General features: G+C 40.5%; 2 protein-coding genes and 1 long non-coding RNA gene across 3 annotated transcripts in view; 1 reads left to right on the top strand and 2 right to left on the bottom strand.

Moving 5' to 3' along the window:
- LOC140820234 (uncharacterized) overlaps positions 1–22,114 on the bottom strand; it is a 79,009-nt gene extending 56,895 nt beyond the window's left edge. Inside the window, exon 1 of the mRNA XM_073180570.1 lies at positions 21,962–22,114. Within this exon, the coding sequence (XP_073036671.1) occupies positions 21,962–22,040 (79 nt within the window). The 5' untranslated portion in view covers positions 22,041–22,114. The remainder of the gene's footprint in view (positions 1–21,961) is intronic.
- On the bottom strand, positions 6,294–9,992 carry LOC140819691 (U-box domain-containing protein 45). The gene is made up of 2 exons (XM_073179868.1): positions 9,569–9,992; positions 6,294–7,437 (listed from the first exon to the last, which is right to left on the bottom strand). The coding sequence occupies exons 1-2, from the start codon at positions 9,925–9,927 to the stop codon at positions 6,612–6,614; spliced, it is 1,185 nt and encodes a 394-aa protein (XP_073035969.1). The 5' UTR covers positions 9,928–9,992; the 3' UTR covers positions 6,294–6,611.
- LOC140820116 (uncharacterized) lies at positions 13,372–13,887 on the top strand. The gene is made up of 3 exons (XR_012115350.1): positions 13,372–13,447; positions 13,539–13,701; positions 13,791–13,887. It is a non-coding gene; the product is annotated as an uncharacterized lncRNA (long non-coding RNA).
- Positions 22,115–26,303: the final 4,189 nt, after the last annotated feature.

Here is a 26,303-nt window from a genome sequence, read left to right as displayed (position 1 = left end):
GTACTCTGGCCAGAGATTCCATGCACTATTATTATATCAGATCACATAGGCTATCCACACCCGCGGGTGAGCGGTGAATCCCCGACTACAATGCACTGGCTCATATATGTGTCGCAATTGTACCCAACCTCACCACCTGATGACTCTCCTGGAGCCGGTAAACGAGTCAAAGCACAGCCCTAGCATATAGAGCCTCAGTGTTGTCCCGGGTAGTAAGGACTAATGGTGTACAATCATAATCACAAACTTATCCTCTCGATGAATGACAACCACTTGGAAAGTCCGAGGGAGGGTTGTTCGGTATAATCATCATATGACTACCCATCTGCATGTTTGGACATCTCTATGCCCTTACCAAGAAACGCAGTACACAACGTCACAGATGCTAGTCTCGAGCTCAAGCGGCCTTTATCCCTGTTTTAGGCGGCTGAATCGACTAGGAACGAATTTAGAATATGCAGTGTTATAAATGAGTTTCAACATCGAATTACGATTCATTTGTATTAAAGCATAATCAAGGACTTTATCTATGATGTTTGCAAGGGTATACAGATAAAGTATAACAAGACCATAAAAAGTTAAATTAAATTAAAATAAAGACTGTTTATTTCACTTGAGTCAATAAATTCCCTAGCCAACCGTTGGCTTGCAGGTCATCTACTCTAACACCCTGACCACCCTCGGGGAATGCCTCGAGAACGATCAACTCCGGGTCTGTGGCAGCCTTTCGTTTCCTCTGCCTAAGAGGAATATGATCTTCAGCCTCCTCCATGGTCTCGGGCGGAGTGCTTTCTAGAGTGGGTTCAGTGCTTAGGATCACCTCCTCATCGGCCCGCCTTTTCTTCTCTTCGACAGGTGCTCGGCGAGCTGCCATTTTCTTCTCCTGAGTTGCTTTCTCAGCTGCCCGCTTCCTAGCAAATGCTGCTTGCATCTCGGGATTTTCTGCACAAGAGAATAACAGGGTTATATGAAAGTTAAATGTACAGACTAGAAGTATAAAAGAGAAGGGAAGACAGAAGATTTATTGGGTTGAGAGCCCGAGCCAACCACGACATCAATTACCCAGTCCAAGGGGTCCTCAACCCGGGCACTCAACCTATAAGCATTCAGGTTCTCGTTGGATATAAGGGTGGAGGAGGAATATTTACGCCCCTCCACCAAGGTTTGGCTTATAAGGAAAGGCTCTTCGAATTTGTAAGTTTTTGGGAGGGTAGGTTTTGGAGGTAAAGAGAGAATGAACCCGGTAAGACAAGGGAGGGGACCCGGGAGTTGAATAAAGAAGTATCTTCCTTTTCAACCCTTTAGGGAGGAAGGGATGTCATCAAGGAACCAGTCATTTAACTGGGCAGTCAGGGAGAAGGCGTTATCCCCGATTCTGCAAGAAAAGAAGTAATGGAGGATGAGCGGGGTGATGGCAAGATTGTTCATTTTAAAAAAGACATAGGCCGATGCCATAATCCAAAAAGAATTGGGGTGAAGTTGGTTAATAGGCATGCCAAAGAACTTGGCGACCTCGATATAGAAAGAAGGGATAGGAAATCGGAGACCATTTCTAAGTTAGTCCCTGAAGAAGGTGGTGTAGGCGTGAGGAGGGTTGTATGTCCTATCTGAGGGGCCGGGAATCGGAATGGAAAGATGGGAGGGGATAGAGCCCAAGACTCGGAGCTCTTTGTCCAGCACCGAGCACAAAGTGCTGCTCATTGGGAACTTGGGTGGTAATGCGACAGGGAAGGGGAGATGGAGAGGAATCAGAGCGCATCACGGTAGACTCGTCACTAGGTGAGCCTCGCGCATTTGCTCCTGAAGTAGATGAGGTAGAATTTGACATTTTTGTGGGAAAAGAATAGAAAACTTACAAGTTTCGGGGAAGGAAAGTGGTGGAAGATCGCCGGTCGGTGGATGATTTTGCGCGACGGAACTTCGAGGAAAAAATTTGCAAGAGCTTCGCTAGAAGTTTGAATTTGCAAATGATTTTTGAAAAACTAGTGAAGTACTACATATAATGGGAGGGAGTTAATCCCCACCGTTGATCTAGATCAGATCGGACGATCAAGATGGATCTAGGAAAGTGTGCAGGCAGGTGAAAGATGCGTACAGATATCGAGGAGGCAGGCTCATTATTATCTCAGAATACGAAACGATTTTTCGGTGGTTTAAATGCCAAGGCATGCGTCATAATGACATCTTTTTGACTGCTCGAGTTCAAAGCCCGGAGACATGAGGTCCCGGCATCTTATTCAAAACCCGGGAGATATGAGGCCCGTGCTTATTATCTTAATCCCGGGAGATATGAGGCCCCGACATATTATCTTAAGCCCGGGTGGTATCAGACCCCGACACCTCATCCCATCTATGGGATATTTGAAGCCCCTGACGCTCTTACACATTCTGAATTATTTTTCTGCGAAATTACGAGTATGACTGATCGGGACAGCGAGTAAGACTCTAGCACGAATATTTTAGGGATGGGTGGTGATACCCCCATAAGGATCTGGGTCATTATTAAACCGACTTATTCATTGGATAGTCCGGATCAGAGCCAATATGTCGGGTACTTTCCTCATTAAACCAGGCATTTCTGCTCTTCCCGGGTGATCAATTGCCCAGGCCCTCATACAAGCATCCAGGTACCTTACCACCCGGGCCACCTCGAGAATTGCACCACACTCGAGTATGATTGATATATACTGTCTAATCTGTCAGAACCACTTGGGTTTAGAGTGTTCCAAAAGTCATCAGAAGCTATAATGTAGGCAGCCTACTTGCCATACTTAGTAGGTGGTACGAGAAATGAGGTACCTACCCCCTTCTCCCCTATAATTAGCAGGTATACTTCTCATTTAATTATTCTGAAATCTTTGAACTCTCAAGCACTCACATATATCTTCACATATATCACTTGTGTTCATCTTCAACCTGCTGACTTAAGTATCGAAGTGGCTATGCCGGACACTTCTCCGGCGCCTATTCACGAGTTACTTTCTTGTTTGCAGGTGTTATCGAAGCCATTATCTTCACTCAAATTCCTAAACACTAAATTATTGATTTGACCCGATGAAGCCCTTTACCATGCTCATCCATTTCATCGAGATCACATCACTTGGCTCGTGCAATAATTTTTGTAAGGTTATATATGACGTAGGTAGGGGTGAGCATTCAGTTAATTCGGTTACCGATCGAACCGAATTAGCCATAACCGAACCGAACCGAAATATTTAGCCATAACCGAACCGACCGAATTATTTTTCATAACCGATGAAAACCGAACCGAATTAAAATCGGTTAATTCGGTCGGTGACCGAATTAACCGATTAGTTTATAAAAAAAATTGTGATTTAACTTTAAAAATATATGTAATTTTTTTTAACGCTACACTTTACACAAATGCATAAAAACATAAAATCATACACATCACAAATGTATAAGTTTTATTGGAATACAATTAATACATATTGTATCGATTTTAAAATAAAAATTAAAATATTTATAAAAATTGATAAATAATTTTTTTTATTAAATAATAATATTTATTATATCGGTTAATTCGGTTAACCGATTTCAAAATTTTGAAAACCGTAACCAAACCGAATTAACCGATATAACCGATTTTTTTTAATTTGAAAACCGAATTTCCGAAATAACCGAACCGAATTTCCGAAATAGCTCGGTTCGGTCGGTTAATTCGGTTTAACCGAAATCTTGCTCACCCCTAGACGTAAGAGAGTACTTAGCAAATGTCTTGTCACTCAGCTTTCCAAGAGAAACGATCCCACTAAACCGAACAAAGATTTCGAGGGATAGGGAGGAGGCTCGGTGTGGGGACCCGGACGCTAATCATCTTCCTAATCATCGTTGGGATTTAATTATCAGTTCTGATAAACAGGGTCTAAAAATTTTTCTTTTTAAAATAAAGTGCGGAAGGTAATGGAGTCTCAATATTATACATATCTGTATAAAACTACAATCCAGTATAAAGATACAACAATCTTTTAACTAATCTAAGGTTCACTACTAAAGTTCAAGTAATAAAACCAAATCTATCCAAGTCCGGAATCACCACGCTAAACTCTTCTTCTCTTATCATCTTCTCGACCCTGATCTTGTCCCACCTGTTGTCATGCACACATACAAAACAAGACAACAGCCGGATAACTCCGGTGAGAATAAATCCCAGTATAAAACATGGTAAGCATGTATAGACACAATCTAAATCGTAAAACATGCTATCATAAACATATTCAAAGATAATAGATTTCATAATCTATGAAATCAATTCAAAATAAGCATGCAATTCAATTCAGATAACATGCAATTTAAATCAAATCATATAACATGCTATATCATAACTGAAAGCAATAAACATTGGTTTCATAGTCTATGAAACCACATTCATAAACACATGCAGTTCTAGTCAAATCATGTCTAGACTCGACTCCATGCTGACTCTAGGGATCCCGGTGTGAATAAGACGTCACTGTCTGTTACCTACTCTCCCAATCGGGGTAACGTACGTCTTATTCCTAGACTTCGGTCATATCTGTATCGAATAATCTACAATCGGAGGGTGTCTGCTCCTATGTAACGATACACCGAACGTCTAGAGGTATGACTGTCTGTCAAGACTCTCCTATATGAAATGCAATGCATATAAATCTATAAACAAAGCATAATCATATCAAACATAAACATCAATCTAGTATGTGATTTTATTGGGAAACTCAAATGAGATCTGATTTGAGTTATGTCTTCCCGAACATCACATGAATTATACCTTTGTCGTCCCTGTCTGACGAAGACGAAGTCCTGTATTCAAATCTGTCCATCTCGAATCTGAAATGACAATATTGAATACGCTGTATCAGTGAATAACTCAATACACAATCTGTTCTGATCAATACTCAACTCAGTACATAATCTGATCAATATCTGAACAAGATACAATTCAATTCATATCATCGATATCACAATACAATCTGAATCATATCTGAATCTGATCAATCTAAATCAACTGATGTTTTGACGGCATAACAATACAGTCTGAATAACCCCGTCAATCTGAATATCACAAATATAATACTAGAACTCATAATCTGTGTCAACATAATTCATACTCTGAATATTAACACAATTCTGATATAGAATCTCAATCGATATCTTTCAAAAATCATAACAAATACATAAACAATCTGTTCTTCAATCTGACTTCAATTATACGATATCTACGGTAGTAGAAATATCATATCTGATTCATATTCTATTCTGACAATATCATAAATTCAAAACATGTCTAAACGTAACAAAACTTACGTCCAGTTGAAGCCTGCTCTGACAGGAACTCAGTACTGTGTTCGGTTTCAAAATCAGACGGGCGGATTTCTCGTAACTCACAAATCTACGAGACAAAAGGCGTAAGGATTTTCTGCTATCTTCCTCGGCCCTTTTTTCAATTCTGAGAAATGAGTTGCTTAAGAAATTCTGAAGATTTGCATGTGTATATATATATATATATACATCCGTAACATGCACTGAAGCAAGTGGCTCATTCCGCCTATTCCACGTCTCGCGCTCGAGCGGTAAGAAAGTACCGCTCGGGCGCGACACTTTCTGTTCTGTGCGTGGCTCCTTATTCCATTGGCGCTCGAGCGGTACTTTTCTACCGCTCGGGCTCCACCTCTTCTGTTTGATTATCATCTCGGAGAACACTGGCGCTCGGGCGGTAACTTTCTACCGCTCGGGCGCCAGACTTTCTGTCAAACTCTCCCATTTATGGTGTATTGGCGCTCGGGCGCCACGAGTTCTGTACAAATCTTGTTTTTCTTGCACCGACGCTCGACCTCGTCATTTGAGTTCTTATAACCCCAATCATGTCAATAATCAACGTCTTATTACCGTAATTAAATCTCGGGCATTACACTCGGCATGCGTTTTATGGTTGATCACAAATTGACCAGGTTGTCATTATAGACGCAACCTGTCTACAAAAATGATTTTGGTAGACTTCTTGTTTAAATTTTTTACTTTCATTTTCACACACAGCTATCTTATGATTTTTTCCTACTTTTTCATAGATCTATAAAGATCTATAAATCTAATAACGCAAAATATTTTGCAAACATTTCCTAAATCATTCATACGGCCACTGATAGATCAACATACAGGCACTGCACCATAATTTAGTTAACAATGAGTCTCAAAGGCAATGAAAACCAACCTTCGAAACATTAAGGCCGATGAAAAATGTTAGTTTTTCAACTATATTTGCTTTTTTCGTTCAGCTATTGACAAATTATCCACAGTCGAATCGTCGATTTTTGTATTTCGACTCCACTCAGATTTAATGTAATACCCAAAATTGGCAATATATACTATTTCTTTCAACAAAAATCGTAAGTAATACAGAATAAACTGTCACAAATGCATCACTGATATTCAACGCTTGATGAGGTCGTTAAAAATTACCTCTAGAAGACGTAGAAGTATACACCAACTTTAGTATGAATATCCGTATGAACTCTTTGAACCATCGTTTTTGGATTATGAAGTTGGGCATCAAAACACTCTTGCCTGTTTTTCGTTTCCACAACACGTGGATCTTGGTAACACGTGATTTCTCAAGTAGATTGAATCTTTGATGGGGTGCAAGATGAAGCGCGGATCTTTACACGGCTGAAGCTGAGCTCCATGCTCTTTCGAACTATGCCTTGTAATAGTCTCTTGGCAGTCTCGACGGCTTTATCTGTTCCATCAACATGCACAGTGAAGTCGTAAACAATCCTCTCCAACTCAGAGGAGGTCAATCTACTTTCGGGAGGTGAATACCTAAGCAAATCCAAAAGAGTTCGAGCTCTCTCTTGAGCTACTGAAGTCCCCTCTGCTGTTAAACGTAGAAGACCGGGTATAGCACCTTCATTTAGAATAAGCTCCCTATATTTATCACGGCAGCTTCGGCACAAGGATAGTAAAACTCCAACTGCGTGTTCCATGCTAATAGAGGATCCATCTTCGACAGTTTCGACTAAAGTTAAAATCCCACCATCTACATTGGTAATTGCCATTCTTCCCTCCTCGGAACTAGAGAAGATCTCAAGTAGGAAAGTAGTTTTCTCCGCGAACTTGAAGTACTTCTTGCACTCCTTTAGTAGGTGTATCAGAGGGGGAACTGCTTTAACATCAACAATCAGCTTTGGCCCCTCTTCGGAGATTGAAAGATTGTACAGGGCCGTGACTGCATCAACTTTTCCTTGCACACTTCCAGAGCAAAGGACTTCCACAAGCAAAGAAGCAGCCCCAGAAGCAGCTATTGTTGGTTTATTTGATGCAGCAGATGACAGCGCCAGAATAGCCGCACCTGCTAATTCTCTCAAATTGCCAGTTTGACATTTGAGGAGCTCCACAAGAGGTGGAACAGCACCCAACGAAACTATTCTGGTCTTGTTTCTGCAGAAAATAAACATATATAAGTAAAGCACAAAGGGTAAAAGTCGCCAGATTGAAAAGCAAACATTAAATTGAAGAAACAGAAGAAAAATCACCCACGAATCATGATATATGACAAAAAATTCACATCATAAAGCAGCACAATTAATTGAAAGGAAATCTCCATTAGATGTACCCATATACCACTTTCGGACCCAATTATTATTGGGCCTAGATCCAAACAAGCCCAGAAGTCGTCTGGGAAGTCTAGAAAGAAGGAGAAAAATAAAATAGGAGGGGGAAACGAGTCGTTATTCATTCTGTTGTTTTTGTTGCTTGGGAAAACAATTCATTCCCTTTTTAATTTAAACATCCAAAGATGCTAACACAGGACATAAATGAACGAATTACCCTTCATCACCTTCTGAATTATTTCTTTTAACAAAACATGTTTGTGAATTCAATAGAATAAAATGCAAGCTAGCCTCTATGTGATCATGGTTGGACTCGATGAGACTAATTGAGCCCACCACAAACATCCATTGCAACGAAAAACTCATTTACTTTCAGCTCCTAAAGTTTTGCAATCTATCTTCAACTGACATTTAACTAACTTCTTTCAAATATTAGAGCCATGAAAAAAAAAATTCAAGTTTGAATCCTCTTCAGTATACAACCACATGTAATCTATATCCATCAAATTTGTACTAGAACCTCGCATTCATTGAGTGCACTTTACTATATTAAGGTCATCTCTTTCTCAGTTATTTGTTGTATTTGTCCTAATTTACTTTCAGGAAAAGCCGAGGATGAGGAAATCAAGAAAGATGAAATAGAAAAAGCCAAGTTTTCCTACTCAGTGATTAATAGATTTTAAAATAATAGTTGGAGTAGAGAGCGCTGTGGGTTCTCTAGGCAACCTAGTGTAGTGATAAATAATTATTTTACCCCACTAGCTGATTCAGCTAAATGCAAAATAGCAGCTCTATTTTGTCAGTTGATGTATGCTTTTCTCAGTTGAAATACCATATGCAGTTTGTGCTACATCAAGTCCATCCTATTTGGTTTCTGGAATCGAGAATGATCTGCAAAGTTCACTTCACCATACATTACTCAAGGGGCATTTTATGCCTCACAAAAGGTTTAATTAAAGTAAAAAAGCGGGAATAACTCTCTTCTCAATGAAGTGATCCAGAATAAGAAAATCAGGTTCAACAATCCGAAGGAGTTCTCCGAACAGTTCCATAATAAATCTCATCATTGCTCTGTAGCAGCTGACACTACAATATAAATGAAAATTTTCTGAAAAACAAAGGAAATTTCAAGTAGCAAGTTTAACTGCCAAACTTGTCAAGAAGAATCCCACGACATAGTAACAGATAAAAAAATCCTGTAAACTTGGAAAGCCTAAACTGCAAATGAACATGGCTTGTTGCATCGGTAGGTTGACCTAATGCAATAAAACAACCAAGGCCAGCGTAGCCAGTATTTTGACAACTGAGATGCGTTCATAATTACAAAGTCCTCAATCTCCACAATATGAGAAGTCTTTGAAACCTATGAAGTGGTAAGAAGTTATATATTTAGCACCTACGGATGAAATTAAAACCTTTGACTAGTCCTCTACTCAAAATAATCCGTAAACTCTCGTCTACACAACTCAATATCTTCAGCATACCAAGAAAAAGTTCTTTCGTTTTTAAAACTGTTTGTTTGCATTCACACACTCGAAATCAACAAAGACAATCTCATCCAAAAGAAAATCAGAGGCATTCTAATCTTTCTGGCTTAATTAATCACACTAAAATGACAAACTAACTCTTGCACTCGTCCATTAAAGATACCACAGAACATCAAAGGAATTATCACCAATGACATCTTTGATTTTTTCTCAGCTAAAACATTTCAAAACATCAACATCAGGAAACTGGATAGCATATGTACTCGCTCTCTAATCATGCACAATCAAATATTGAAGTCTCCGTCCGATTTATAAAAGCAAAAGGAAAATTAATTCCACAAGAAAGAACCTCTGCACATCACATCTCGAAGCAATTATTCAATTTCAGATATTTTCAATCTAAGCTGCAGAAACCCTTCTCAAGCAAGAAATATATCAAATTCAAAGCACGAAAAGGGAGGGAGCAGAAACCTCAAATTACGAGCGGCGAGATTGAGAAGCGCGAGCAGAGCAGCCTCGCGAGCGGATAGAGGGAACCAATTGTTGAGCATAGAGACGAGCGGCTCAATCGCCCCAGAAGCGGCGAAGCGACAGCGCACAGCGGACTTGGAGTTGGAATTGGAGGACTTTCTCACCATCTTCCTGACTTCTTTGGCGGCCTCGATTCTCATCATCAGATCTCCATTCTTGAGCCTCCAAGCAACCTCGTCCACCATAATCGCCCGATTTCTGAGCGGCGAATTCTGGAATTTGACAATATTGTAATCTTCTTCGTCGTCGTCTTCTTCTTCCTCCTTGTTGAGCATTGCCTCCTCCTCCTCCTCCTCCATTGTTGCCCTCTTCTTCTCTCCGAATTTGGATACTGCCGCTTCGTCTTCGGATGACAAAAACAAATAAAATTATTACCTTTTTATTATTAAATTAAAAAAATATATATAAACGATTGTTAATAGCCTGCTTTTTTGAGATGAGAAAATTGCCATAAAATCCAAATCAACTCCACAATATTGCCGCATTTTGGCTTCTTCGACCCTACATACACGGTGCCACGTGTATTTTAAAATAATTTTTTTTAAAACTAATTTTAAAGTAAAAAGATGGACAAAATCCCAAATCTCAACCATTTCCCCTCCGTCTAATCGACAAAATTTTCGAAAATCAAAGCTTCCGCCTAATCTCCTTTTCCCGTGCTCCAAATTTCCCACTCCGACTCCGACTCCGTCTCTGTTCCAGTCCGACTCCGTCCGTATCTACTCCATCGACCACTGTATTGCTGGAGGTTTATATGCATATACGCTCACAATACTCACCTGAGGCGCCAATCTTACCATTGTGTCCGTCTAATCTCCAAGCAAGTAAGAGCTTCAGTGAGTCAAGCTTTTGTAGATGTTACAGATTAATTTCTTACACCATTTGCTGCATCTTTATCTAATTTTTCAATTTTATTTTGCATCTTTGATGGTCTAATTGTATATGAGTAAATGGAAGATGACAGATCATTTTTTTACACCAATTTTATTTTGCATCTTTGATGGTCTAATTGTATCTTTGATCGTGCTTTTGTAGATTTTACAGATCATTTTTTTACACCAATTGCTGCATCTTTATTTAATTTTATTTTATTTTCAGTGTATTTTATAAGATAATACATTCATGTAATATTTGTTCCAGCTTTTGTTGCTTACAATGGAAGATGACAACTCAATAGCACTCGAAGAGTTGGAGGGAGACTACGATCAAGAAGCCGAAATTCATCCTAGTTCAAAAACGCAATGTGGAATTTCTGATTTCTCAATGCAAGAAAATATTGAGGTACAAACTGAAAAATCTTTCGTTGACATTTTGGAAAGTAAACTTGAAGTGGGTACAATTGTGAACAGTATCGAAGATGCATATTTACTGTATTGTCAATATGCACATGCTAAGGGATTTAGTGTGAGAAAAGGTGATCAACGATGTTTTGCACGTACAAATGAAATTCAATCAAAAGAATTTAATTGTTCATGTGAAGGTTTGAAAGATGAAAAGTCTTCTAGTAAAAGGATTCCTGTCTATCAAAAGCCAGTAATTAGAACTCAATGTAAAGCTAAATTGAAGATTTCAAGGGAGAAAGGGGGTGAATGGCGAGTGATTAGATTTTTTCAAGATCATAACCATGAGATGTTTGCACCTGATCAAACTCATTTGTTAATATCTGCACGCAATATCTCACATGCCAAAAAATCTACTCTAGAAGCTATGGTAAATGCTGGAATCTGTGTCTCTAATGTTGTTTCTTTTATGGAAAATGAAGCATGTGGACCAGAAAACTTAGGATTTAGTAGAAAAGATGCATATGACCACATGAGTCGGATGAGAAAACATACCAAAGTTGAGAATGGTAATGCCACTTCACTGATTCAATATTTTATGAACAAGGCGAATAAGGAAAATTATTTTTATTGGAACATGCAATTGGATGATGATAATAGGGTGATGAACTTTTTCTTCAAGGACTACAGATGTGCTGTTGATTATGAATATTTTGGTGATGTCCTATCCATTGATACAACATATCGAACAAATAAGTACAATTTGATATGTGCTCCATTTGTTGGTATAAATCATCATATGCAGAATGTTATGTTTGGCTTAGCATTTATGTCAGATGAAACAGAAAGTTCTTTTGAATGGTTGTTCACGACGTTTCTTTATTCGATGAATGGAAAACAACCTCAAACTATTTTTTCAGACCAATGCCAATCCATGATGAATGCCATTGGGACTGTTTTTCCACGTTCACATCATCGTTTATGTCAATGGCATATAAATCAAAACGCGCCTTCTCACTTTGGTAGTTTAAATGGCGACCCAACTTTCAAAAAATTGTGGTATAAATGCATGAATTATTGTGAATCTGTAGATGAATTTGAGGCGACGTGGAAATATATGATTGAAACATATCATTTGGATGGTCATAGATGGTTTAATGGAATGTACAAACTTAGGGACAAATGGGTGACTGCTTTCAGTGATGCAAAGTTTAGTGCAGGACTTTTGGCCACTTCGAGGAGTGAGGCCACAAATTTGACTTTAAAAAAATCAGGCAACAAAATGAGTTCTTTGTATGAATTTGTGATGAATTACGAAAAGATTCAAAATAATTGGCGAATAAAAGAGAAAGCTGAGGATACACGTTGTCGACATGGTAAGCCTGCACAGATTTTGAAAAATCATCCATTGTTGATTCATGCTGCTGATGTTTATACGATGACCATATATCAGTTATTTGAAATTGAATTGGTTAATTCCTTGAATTGCAAATTTGTGGAACCACCGACTTGTTTTGGCAATGATTGGAATTTGATTGAGGTGAACGTAAAATCTCATGATGAATATGCAAGGGTTAGACATGTGGTGTTCAATAAGCAGAATCATGAAATAGGATGCAATTGTCACAAGTTCGAGACAATGGGGATTTTGTGTAAGCATGCTTTGCTGGTATTTAATTGTATGGATGTCACTGTTTTGCCCAAATGTTACATTTTGAATAGATGGATGAAAAATGTAAGAAACAGAGTTAGCTCCGATTTTGAAGAAAATGGCAATGGTGGTCATGTTTCTGAGATGGTGTTTGTCAATCAAATAATGAGATTGATGTATGATCTAAGTCAACAAAGCAAACCACATGAGGATGCGAGAAAAATATTATAATACAATTGTTGACATTGCAAAAGAGGAGATCTCCAACCTTCTACAGAATCTGAGTGTAGATGATGATACACCTTGTGATGCTATGACAAATGATGGTCACATAGATGAAACACGCGTACGTGATCCACTTACTGCTAAAGCCAAAGGAGTAACAAATACAAATATTACACGACACTGGGATACTAAGAGCAAAAAGGAAAAAGGAAAGCGAAAAACTGAAAGATCAAGTAAGTTTTCATTCATTCTAAAGCTAAAAAACTGAAAGTTTAGGTAATTGTTATATATTTCACATATTTGTAATTTTATCGTGCTTGGTAGGTACAAAAGGATCCAAATTAAAAGGGCAAAGTTCACAAGAACAACAAAATGTCACACCATCGCAATATCCATTTACATATCCTCAAGTTCCAATGCAATATTCTTTTGCATATCCTCGTGTCCCATCGCGATATACATTTGCTTATCCTCAAGTTCCACCTCAATTTGCAATGGTAAGTGACTTGTATATAATGTACTAAGTCAAAAACAACAAAATATGTATTACATCTTATATTTAATTATAAGTTTGTTATCATGCAGGAAGGAAATACAAACTTATATTTAAGTGGGCAGATGAATGTATTACCGTATCCATATGGGACTTCTCAATCATCACAAGTAAGAAATTTTTGCCAGTTTTTTCATTACATTTTTTTAGTTTTTCCCCAACTTAATTTGTCACTTTCTATATAAACTTTATCTTATTTAGGGACATGATCAAGATAAATAAAAAGGTAATTTCTCAAGATTTATGCTTGACGTTTTCTCAGTAAGTGTTCTGTTTTTAACTTAAAGTTAAACAAATTATTCTACTAACCATCCATTCTCTTGCATATGACATGTGATTCTGAGAATAGAAATATAAGAAGAAGGTAAGTTTATATTTTTTAAAGGTTAGACAGTACTATTGTTGCACACCGTTTAATTTTCTGTAGCAGCTTATACTGATATATAACTACAGGTTTGGAGGTTATTTCTGCAGAGAAAGATTAATTGCATTTGGCTGTTCCAATTCCACCAGATTATGGTCTCTCTCATTTATCCAAGATGATCCAAGGAAACTATACTTTGTGTTCTTTATTATTCTAATATTCGACTTTATTTGATGTATTATCAATATTTTGGACAACTGAAATGTTTAGACAAACAAAGTGTTGCTGTGTTGGATTGTTCATGTTGTGTGTTTATCTTTTTAAACAATTGTTGAGCATGTAAGGTAAGTTTTACCAACGTATAAGTCATTACCACAGTAACGGGTAAAGCAGCTATTGCGTTGTTCATTTTTGCATTGGTAACCCCCCCCCCCCCCAAACATTTGATAACTGATACAAGAACTAATGGCGTACATATATTGAATATGTACTTAAGAAATTAAGATAAATTAATATTTCCATGAGAAAGATAAATTGCCATATTTGGAATTGGGAGACAATCTGTAGATTCCTCGGTCTTCATCCCTCCATTGAGCTATAAACCCAGCCCCCTCATACCAAACTCATTAATTTTTAAAAACCAAATGCACTTTTCCTATAAATAATAGTGATAAGCAGTATCTAAGCCAGCCTAAAAGCACAAATCTGATGTTAGGATACAGATAAGTCTTCACAAATAGCTCCTCGGTAGAATGATAACCATAAAACATAAAATAAAGATGTAGATATCATTTGTAATAATATAGATGTAGAATCAGATTGTAATAAAAATATCTACATAGATAAAATATGTTTTAGCTCTTCCAAAAGGCAAAAATCAGAATGAAATAATATATATGTAGATAGATTCCAACTGAAAATAACTACATGCGACTAAAACTAAATACAAATACTTAAATCATTATAAATGAACTACAATGATTTCAATATATTACGCATTTTTTCAGATATCTCTAAAATTCTCGAAGTATGTCTCTGATTCTCAACGTCTAATTCCAGTTGAACATTTCTTAGTTGAACTACTTTTTCATCTTCTCTTGATGTTGAGCTTGAACAATTCTCTTTAGTAGCGGTAGAAGAGGCGGCAGCTGCACCTTCTTTATGCATAAATGCATCAAAAGCTTCCACAGCCTCTCACCTGTTATGATATGATTTGTGAGAAGCGCCACTAAATTTATTAACTTGGGCATGTGCTTCAGTCCAACTATCGTAAACGCCAGGTTTCCGTCCAACAAACACGACATATATTTTGCTCTGCATTAGAAAATTATCGAAGTCGAGGGAATAAACATAAAAAACTTTCAAAACTCAAACAAACACAGGCAGGCTACTTCCTAAAATCATAATAGAATGGGTATATAGGCTATAACACATGCATGCTCGGTTTATAAAAAATCAGACAGTAATTTGATCGGCTTGCTTTCAACTTATATAGGGTGGGGCGAGTTACAAGTGTAAGTTGGTCGAATATTAGGAATACCACCACGACCAACTAAACAAAACATACAAGTGATATTAGGAATACCAACACGACCAACTAAACAAAACATAGCTCTGATATTGTATCAAAATCTCAAGCTCAAGAAAGCACACAATTGATAGTTTATATTTCAACAATATGTATACATTACAATTAGTTTGAGCTCAAGTAAACCATAATTATTCAGAAGCTGGTAGTTGCTGAAATACCCTACAAATGTTTATAAAAATACATTGCTGAAGCAAGCACATGTGATATATGTACGAACTCTACTTGGGCATGTGAAGCAAGACACAAACATGAAAATACGCAAGAATCACTAGAGAACTCAAACCATTTAACTCGAAGTCGTAGTTGGAGGCAGAGATCTTCACGAGATTCGGTGGTGGCCAGAGATCTGCAACCGATGGAGTGTATCAGAGATGCAAAATAAAATTGAAAAATTAGATAAAGATGCAGCAATTGGTGTAAAAAATTAATTTGTAGCATCTACAAAAGCTTGACTCACTGAAGCTCTTACTTGCTTGGAGATTAGACGGACACAATGGTAAGATTGGCGCCTCAGGTGAGTATTGTGATCGTATATGCATATAAACCTCCAGCAATACAGTGGTCGACGGAGTAGATACAGACGGAGTCGGACTGGAACAGAGACGGAGTCGGAGTCGGAGTCGGAGTCGGAGTCTGTAGTGACCCGTTCCAGAATCACCTACTAAGCAAGAACTAAGCATGCAATTAACCTAATTAATAAAAATCAGAGATAACAGCGGAAAATATGGTTAACAACAATAGTTATACAACCCAATCGAAATCCAGAATACTCAACTAACTGAAAGTATCTGCTACAATCATATCAAATCAAATGGAAAACACTGAAAACTAAACCAACCAGCTACTCAATGTCCTCCTCCTGCTCCTCCTGAGCCATCCAACCTGAGGCCTGCCCCGTGGGAATGGGGTGTCCAAGATAAACAAAACCGAGGACGTGAGCGATAAGAACGCCCAGTACAAAAGCATGAGTATACAAACCTATATGAAATGCACATGCTATGATATGATACCAGGGTAGTCAAGAAACAGGAGTCACAAAGGAACTCAAAATGCTCAGTCTAGAGGCGCCAAGTGGATAGTGCCGCGCGGTCCTACCTCTGGGTCACTGCATCCACTACAAGAACAGACGTGGACCTAAAATGTCCCGGATCACCGAAGCCCTTCCCGACCCGTCGGCCACTGTGTACTCTCGGTGTCCATGCGTCCACAAGACACGACAGGGCTGAGCGGCCCCACAAGATATAGCTTATCTCGAAAGAGATACAGCTCAACAGTAAAGGCTATCTCGAAGGAGATACGGCTCAACATGAAATGCAACGTGCAATAATAAACGTGACATAATAGCATGCATCATATGACATATATCAATGTACCACATAATCATGCAACACATATATGAATGTATACTCAACCAGGATATCTCGGATAGTACTTTCGTACCTCTATCACAGCAATCCTAATCCACTGGAATAACCAGACAACCGGTCTAGTCCAAGCCTATTCATCAAGTGAAAACCATCACTAAAACTTATCTACCAGACTTAACTAGATAATCCTGAGATAATACTGATACAATTCCAAACCTTCGTCCGTCGCTAGCCCACTGATGCCGCTAGCTCCCAACTAGAGCACAGCTCCGCTACAAGACCAGCAGCTCCCCGCTAGTGCCCGAACCTCGGAAAAAGACTAGAATCTCACAGAAACGTCTGAAATGCTATGGAACTCTTTGAATTGGCGAGTCACAAATGAAGCCTCGCGCCTCTATTTATAGCCAATGTTCGGACGATCCGAACCATTTCGGAAGCTCCGATCCAGCACCCTTCGGAGGGTCCGAACCCTGATCGGACGATCCGATCCTTGCATGACTTCCACGAGTACAGCCACCTGTCTCGGACGATCCGAACCCCAATCGGATGATCCGAACCTTACCACGTGTCCAGAACCCTTCCACGTGTCCAGCCACCTGTCTCGGACGGTCCGACACCTGGCTCGGACGATCCGAACTCATCGGACGATCCGAACTCATCGGACGATCCGAACTTGTTCGGTCCTTCCGATCCTACCGAAAATATAATTAATCCAATAATTAACTCAAATTAGGAATCGGGTTACTACATTCTCCCCCCCTTAAAAGATTTCGTCCTCGAAATCAAGTTTATAGGATGAACAAAACTGAAATAACAACATTGTTATTACATCTCAATTGTTGCCAAACACAACTGATATTTGGATTACAACGGAAAACATACATACATCCATAGTACAACTACAGTACAACTCAAAAGAGCTCTGGATGCTCCGAACGCATACGACTTTCTAGTTCCCAAGTGGCTTCTTCAGTGCCTCTACGCTGCCACTGAACTAATACAAGAGGAATGATCTTATTCCGCAACACCTTATTTTTGCGATCGAGAATCTGAACTGGTCGCTCCACGTAAGACAAATCCGATTCAAGTTGAACTTCAGATGGATGTAAAATGTGTGATTCATCTGCCACATATCGTCGCAAAAGGGATACGTGAAACACGTCATGAATTCCAGACAGATACGGAGGTAATGCTAACCTGTAAGCCAAATCTCCCACACATTCCAGAATCTCAAAAGGACCAATAAATCTCGGAGATAGCTTACCCTTGAGACCAAATCTCAAAATCCTGCGAAAAGGCGAAACTCGGAGAAACACTTTCTCACCTGGCTGAAAATAAAGAGGTCGCCGCTTGGTGTTCGCATAACTAGACTGTCGATCCTGGGCAATCTTAATCCGCTTCTTGATTACTGCAACTTTATCAATAGCCTGCTGGACTAACTCCGGTCCCTCAACATGTCGTTCCCCAACTTCATCCCAGAATAATGGAGTACGACAACGTCGCCCATACAACGCCTCAAATGGTGCTATACCAATACTACGATGGTAGCTGTTGTTGTACGCGAACTCAATCAAAGGCAAATGATCTTTCCAGGCGGGTCCGAAGTCCATAACACAGGCTCGCAACATATCCTCAAGCGTACGGATAGTCCTCTCTGACTGACCGTCAGTCTCCGGATGATAAGCAGTACTCAGACTCAGTGTAGTACCCAAAGCTGACTGGAAACTACCCCAAAACCGTGAGGTAAAACGAGGATCTCTGTCACTGACAATACTGACTGGCACTCCATGCAAACGTACAATCTCTTGAATGTACAATCGAGCATATGCTCAGACTTGGTGAGTCGATCCACCACTACCCAAATAGCATCACTATTCCTCGACGATAATGGCAAGTGAGTAATGAAATCCATCGTGATATGCTCCCACTTCCACTCAGGAATAGGTAGATTCAACAATAATCCTCCAGGTCGACGGTGCTCTGCCTTAACCTGCTGACAAACAAGACACTTGGAAACAAACTGATAAACACTGCGCTTCATCCCTTTCCACCAAAATCGTGTCCTCAAGTCTTTATACATCTTATTGCTTCCTGGATGGACACTCAGCTTGCTTCGATGAGCCTGAGACAAGATCTCTTCCCTTAAATTATCATCCTCTGGTACTACAACCCGATTAGACAAACACAGAAGACCATTAGACTGATAATGGAAACCGCTATCTCCACCCGCTAACCGAGCTAATCTCTGAGTCTTCAGATCAGACATCTGAGCATCTCGAATCCGAGCGAACAAAGTTGGCTCAGATAAAATGGTAGCAACACGAATGCTCTCCATACCTTTCCGATGTTTGAAGTTAAATCCCAACGAACAACAATCCTGAATAGTATTAATCATAGCACTGGTCTGAAGTGCAGAGGCTCTCACCTTACGACTAAGAGCATCGGCTGTGAGATTTGCAGAGCCTGGATGGTACTTGATCTCGCAGTCATAATCTTTCAGTAGATCCATCCAACGACGTTGTCTCATGTTCAACTCAGCCTGAGTGAACAGATACTTCAGACTCTTGTGATCAGTAAAGATTTCAAACTTAACCCCGTACAGGTAATGACGCCAGATCTTCAGTGCGAATACAATAGCTGCCAACTCTAGATCATGAATAGGGTACTTCTCCTCGTGAGATTTCAGCTGCCTGGAAGCGTAAGCGATCACATGACCATTCTGCGTCAACACACACCCTAAGCCTTGAAAAGAGGCATCGGTGTAAACACTGAAACCATCAGATCCTGACGGTAACGCCAAAACAGGTGCAGAAGTCAGAAGTCGACGAATCTCTCTGAAACTATCTTCGCACTCAGATGACCACTCAAATGGAACATCCTTCCGAGTAAGTTGCGTCAAAGGTCTAGCTACCTGGGAGAAATTCACGATGAAGCGACGATAATACCCTGCCAGACCTAGAAAACTACGGATCTCGGCCACCGTCGTAGGACGTGACCAATTTAGCACTGCTTCAATCTTGCTGGGATCCACAGAAATTCCTTCCTTGGAAATCACATGACCAAGGAATACTACACGATCAATCCAGAACTCGCACTTACTCAGCTTAGCATACAATTGCTTCTCGCGAAGAATCTGCAACACAATCCTCAAGTGCTGGACATGCTCCTCTACACTGTGAGAATAAATCAAAATATCGTCGATGAAAACCACAACGAACTGATCTAGAAAATCACGAAAGACTCGGTTCATCAGATCCATGAACACTGCTGGCGCATTCGTCAATCCGAATGGCATAACTAGAAACTCGTAATGCCCGTAACGAGTACGAAATGCAGTCTTGGAAATATCATCATCTCTGACTCTCATCTGATGATAACCCGATCGCAAGTCAATCTTGGAGTAAACAGAGGTACCCTGAAGCTGATCGAACAAGTCATCGATACGAGGTAATGGATACTTGTTTTTGATCGTCACACGATTCAGCTGGCGATAGTCAATACACAATCGCATCGATCCATCCTTCTTCTTGACAAACAAGACTGGGGCTCCCCAAGGTGAAACACTCGGGCGAATATAACCTTTATCAAGAAGATCCTGCAATTGCTGCTTCAGTTCCCTCATCTCTGACGGCGCAAGACGATAGGGGGCACGAGAAATCGGTGCAGTCCCTGGCATTAACTCAATGCCAAACTCCACCTCTCTAACCGGAGGAAAACCAGGAATCTCATCTGGGAAAACATCAGAAAATTCACAAACCACTGGAATATCCTCTATACCAACACTACCTGTGGACGTATCAATTGCATAGATGAGGTAGCCTTCCCCGCCCGCCTCTAAAGCACGACAGGCTTTCAGAGCAGATACCACTGGCATCGGAGGTCGCGCTCCCTCACCATAGAAAAACCAACTAGAGCTCTCAGTCGTACGGAACTGAACAAGCTTCTGGTAACAATCCACAGTAGCTCGGTAGGTAGTCAAAATGTCTATACCTAAAATACAATCAAAATCTTCCATCCCCAGAATCATAAGATTCGCAGTCAACTCGTTACCCTCAAAATCTAAAGGACAACCCATCACCTGACGCTTGGCTAAAACCGAATGACCCATCGGGGTAGAAACAGAAAGAATGACGTCTAGAGAAACATACGGTAACTTATGACGCTTAACGAATCGTGCAGAAATGAATGAATGAGATGCTCCGGTATCTATAAGAACAAAAGCAGGAATACCGCATAAACAAAAAGTACCTGCTATGACTCTCCCGGTCTCATCTGCAGCCTGATCCTGGTTCAGCGCAAAAACCTGACCTTGGGCACGAGGTCGAAGATTCGAACTACCCACTGCCTGACCCTGCCTCCTCTGCTGAACAGTCGCCTGAGATCCGGAACCAGATCCTGCTCCACCTCGCAACTGAGGACAATTCTTCTTGATATGCCCCATCTCTCCGCACTGAAAACAAGCTCCCGCGACTGATCGGCACTGCTCCGATGGATGGTTCTTCCCGCAATGCACACAAGCATCCTTCTTCTCACCAAAGCGAAAAACACCGCTAGACCGTGATCTAGATCCAGAAGAAGAAGAAGAACCAGATTTCTTGAACGACTGAGATCGAGGACTCAAAGTACTCGGAGGTCTAGAAGAAAGAATAGCCCTACCACGCTGGAGACTGATCTCTGCCTGGCGACACCGGTTCACTAACCCATCATAAGAAGTAGGATTATCACAGACAGTGACTCGGTCAAAGATCTCCTGGTTAAGACCCTGGAGGAAATGATCATACTTGGCTTCAGAACTGCCACTGATATGAGGAGCAAAGGGTAACAACTCGAAGAATTTCTGCTGATACTCATCAACAGACATACTCCCCTGCTTAAGGTTCAGGAGCTCAATCGTCTTCGCCTGGCGAAGGGCTGGAGGAAAATACAGCTGCATGAAAGCTGCACGGAAATCGGCCCAAGTCACCCTACCCTGGGACTGGGCTATCGGCGCAGAAGTCGATCGCCACCACTTGCGCGCACGGCCCTCGAGAAGAAAACTAAGGGTCTCTATCTTCTGCTCCTCGGTGCACTGAAATGCACGGAAACAACTCTCCATGCGCTCTAACCAGTCCTCAGCATCATCGGGAGTCTCTCCACCGACTAGAGGCTTAGGCCCCATCTGAATAAAACGATGCAACTCAAAACGCCTAGGACCATCCCGACGATGACGATGCTCACGATGACGCCTATGATTATCCTGGTCGCCCCAACGACCTACACTCCCCTGACTACTCTCGTCATCAAAGTGGTCAGCCATCGCTACAAGATAGAATGGGGAAAAATGGTAAAATGGTCAATGAAAAATCCCAAAACAGAAATCTATATCCCAAAATCGTAAGCATGCTCTGATACCATAAATGTAGTGACCCGTTCCAGAATCACCTACTAAGCAAGAACTAAGCATGCAATTAACCTAATTAATAAAAATCAGAGATAACAGCGGAAAATATGGTTAACAACAATAGTTATACAACCCAATCGAAATCCAGAATACTCAACTAACTGAAAGTATCTGCTACAATCATATCAAATCAAATGGAAAACACTGAAAACTAAACCAACCAGCTACTCAATGTCCTCCTCCTGCTCCTCCTGAGCCATCCAACCTGAGGCCTGCCCCGTGGGAATGGGGTGTCCAAGATAAACAAAACCGAGGACGTGAGCGATAAGAACGCCCAGTACAAAAGCATGAGTATACAAACCTATATGAAATGCACATGCTATGATATGATACCAGGGTAGTCAAGAAACAGGAGTCACAAAGGAACTCAAAATGCTCAGTCTAGAGGCGCCAAGTGGATAGTGCCGCGCGGTCCTACCTCTGGGTCACTGCATCCACTACAAGAACAGACGTGGACCTAAAATGTCCCGGATCACCGAAGCCCTCCCGACCCGTCGGCCACTGTGTACTCTCGGTGTCCATGCGTCCACAAGACACGACAGGGATGAGCGGCCCCACAAGATATAGCTTATCTCGAAAGAGATACAGCTCAACAGTAAAGGCTATCTCGAAGGAGATACGGCTCAACATGAAATGCAACGTGCAATAATAAACGTGACATAATAGCATGCATCATATGACATATATCAATGCACCACATAATCATGCAACACATATATGAATGTATACTCAACCAGGATATCTCGGATAGTACTTTCGTACCTCTATCACAGCAATCCTAATCCACTGGAATAACCAGACAACCGGTCTAGTCCAAGCCTATTCATCAAGTGAAAACCATCACTAAAACTTATCTACCAGACTTAACTAGATAATCCTGAGATAATACTGATACAATTCCAAACCTTCGTCCGTCGCTAGCCCACTGATGCCGCTAGCTCCCAACTAGAGCACAGCTCCGCTACAAGACCAGCAGCTCCCCGCTAGTGCCCGAAACTCGGAAAAAGACTAGAATCTCACAGAAACGTCTGAAATGCTATGGAACTCTTTGAATTGGCGAGTCACAAATGAAGCCTCGCGCCTCTATTTATAGCCAATGTTCGGACGATCCGAACCATTTCGGAAGCTCCGATCCAGCACCCTTCGGAGGGTCCGAATCCTGATCGGACGATCCGATCCTTGCATGACTTCCACGAGTACAGCCACCTGTCTCGGACGATCCGAACCCCAATCGGATGATCCGAACCTTACCACGTGTCCAGAACCCTTCCACGTGTCCAGCCACCTGTCTCGGACGGTCCGACACCTGGCTCGGACGATCCGAACTCATCGGACGATCCGAACTCATCGGACGATCCGAACTTGTTCGGTCCTTCCGATCCTACCGAAAATATAATTAATCCAATAATTAACTCAAATTAGGAATCGGGTTACTACAGAGTCGGAGTCAGAGTCGGAGTGGGAAATTTGGAGCACTGGAAAAGGAGATTAGGCGATTAGGCGGAAGCTTTGATTTTCGAAAATTTTGGGGGAAATGGTTGAGATTTGGGATTTTGTCCGTCTTTTTACTTTAAAATTTGTTTTAAAAAAATTATTTTAAAATACACGTGGCACTGCCTGAATGGATCCAGGCAGTGCCCGTGTATGTAGGGTCGAAGAAGCCCCCCATTTTCTTAATTGCACATGAATGGCACGTGAATCTTTGTGATTGGAACCGAAACTGGTGAAAAGGCACTAGTGATTATTTGCACCCAAAAATAAATGATGGTGAAATTTTAAATTCTATAGAAAATCCATTGATGCGATCTCGCTGAAACGGGTGAGCCGGGTAAAGAGCTCCAACGGATCGGATCAACAATTTATAATGTTTGGGAATTTGAGTAACGGTAATGGCTTGAATAACACCTGCAAATAATGCAAAGAACTCGTGAATGGGCGCCGGAGGGATGTCCGGCGTGGCCACTCCGATGCTAAAGTCAGCAGGTTGAGGATGAACACAAGCAATATTTGAGAGAAAATATTTATAATGCTTAGAGTTCAAAGATTTCAGAATCATTTAATGGCATTAATATCTGCTATTTATAGTAGAGGAATGGGTAGTTACCTCGATTTTCATGCCACCTACTAGGTATGGTAAGTCGGCTGCCAATACTAGAGCTTCTGATGACTTCTAGGACACTACAAGCCCAATTTGTTCTCACAGATTGGACTACCTGTATCAATCATACTCGAGTGTGGTGCGATTCTCGAGGTAGCCCGAGTGGTAAGTTACCCGGGTCTTTTACATGAGAGCCCGTGCTACGACGACTGCCCGGGAAGCTGGCCTTGGATAGGGGCTATCCAATTGACAACCCAGGTCATCATTGACCCGGACACTGACAAGGGTATCACCACCCATCCCTAAAATAGTCGGGCTAGAGTTTAACTCGCTGTCCCGATCAATTGTATTTGTAACTTGGTTGAAGCATATCTTTAGAGTGAATAAGAACATTGGGATTTCAAACATCCCACAAATAGGATGAGATTCCAGGACCTCATTCTTCCTGGGCTTAGAGCAAGATGATGCTTAGCATCCTCGGGCAATTAAAACAGTGTTATAATGACGTATGCCTTAGCATTAATTCCCGCCGAAAGACTTTCCGAGATGGATAAGACTGACATATTGGTAGCCGTGCACGTCTTCTCAACTGCCCAATACAATTTCCAAAGTTCATCCTAGACGTTCATGTGTTCACAGATCAACGGCTGTGATTAGCTCTCTCCTCCTATATATAGTAGGCCACCTATTTTTCCATCATACCAGCAAATTATAATCTAAGAAGTACTATGGCAGGTTCAAGTAGTTCGAAGGCTCCCGATATGGCAGAAGAGTTCATGAAAGCAACTTTTGAGCAACGGAAATCTGAACTGGAAGATGAAGCCTTCCAGATGGTCCTTCGCTACTGGGAAGAGTTGCAAGGACTTCAATTTCTCTATGATTGTGGAGAAGCTACCACTCCTCAGCTGGTGGCAAGGCTTGAGAAATATCGGGAATGCTTGCACATTTCCGATACGGTAAATCATTTTGAGGACGACTATGTCCTCCAGCTAATGCTTTATAAGGAGAGGAAGACGCTGCAGAACATTGCCGATTCTGCTAGCTTTCTCAAGGCGTTCACTGGCAGCTCTGTAAAGAGCTTGATGATCAAGTGGATGGCTTCTGTAGAGGAAGAGTATTTCAATGTAATCCGCAAAAATTCCCTCAAATGAATGAAAAGTTACTTTGGTTTATTTCTGTATTTTATTTCTTGATAAATGACCCAATGAAATCATTTGAAGATGAATAACCGATGATTAATCAACCGAAATGCCATGATTTAATGTTCCCCGAGCTCAAAATCAAATACTGGGACCTCCAATCCCCCGGGTTTTTTAAATAAGATACCAGAGCCTGAAACCTCCCGGGCGTTAATAAATGTCGGGGCCTAAAACCTCCCGGGCTTTAATAAATGCCGTGGCCTAAAACCTCCCGGGCTTTCCAATAAGATGTCGAGGCCTCTGATACGTCCTGCCCCTTTTTATTGCTTTAAAAGTACTAGAAAATTTTTTGCTTTTTTTTTTATAATCACATAAAAATATTTTTATAAAATATTTTCTCCTTTAAAATAAAATACCAACCAACTAGCATTTTAAAATCAAGTGCAATAGTCATAAAACTGAAATCGTCTACTGTTACCAAACCTAAAAAGCAATAAGTTTGAAAAGTGAAGCTCATACTAAACATCTCAAAAATCTCTCAAAAGCATAAATAAATAGTCTTAAAAATCTTTATCTAAAATCAGTAATCATAAAACATAATGCAGAAAGAGTAGCGCTGGTCCTCGGGTTGTGTGCACAGACAATCCAGTAGAATCACCCGTCAAGACCTCCCTCATACCCACCTGCATCCATCACACTTAATGAGTCTAAAGACTCAACACACCATAATCTTTATAACAAATAATAAGTAATACAGTCAACATATAACAGTGAAAAATATTTGTACTTAAAATATCGTTTTCATGAAGATGCATAAACCTCAAACATGACCATTTTCATAAATATTTTCATGATGCATAAACTTAAACATAAACATTTTCATGACATGCATTTCATAAACCTTAACCTTTTTCCTTTTTCCTCAATTTGACATGACATAAAACATTTTTCATGATCATAAACATTT

This window comes from Primulina eburnea, chromosome 18, assembly GCF_022965805.1.
Source record: "Primulina eburnea isolate SZY01 chromosome 18, ASM2296580v1, whole genome shotgun sequence".
NCBI lineage: Eukaryota > Viridiplantae > Streptophyta > Magnoliopsida > Lamiales > Gesneriaceae > Primulina > Primulina eburnea.
This window is presented reverse-complemented; position numbering and strand designations above follow the sequence as displayed.

Bases quoted from the DNA above. Each gene is read 5' to 3' on its own strand.
- LOC140819691 (XM_073179868.1), bottom strand. From the start codon at position 9,927: ATGGAGGAGGAGGAGGAGGAGGCAATGCTCAACAAGGAGGAAGAAGAA. The intron at 7,438-9,568 runs GTTTCTGCTCCC...TATTTTCTGCAG, and splicing joins CTCGCCGCTCGTAATTTGAG to AAACAAGACCAGAATAGTTT.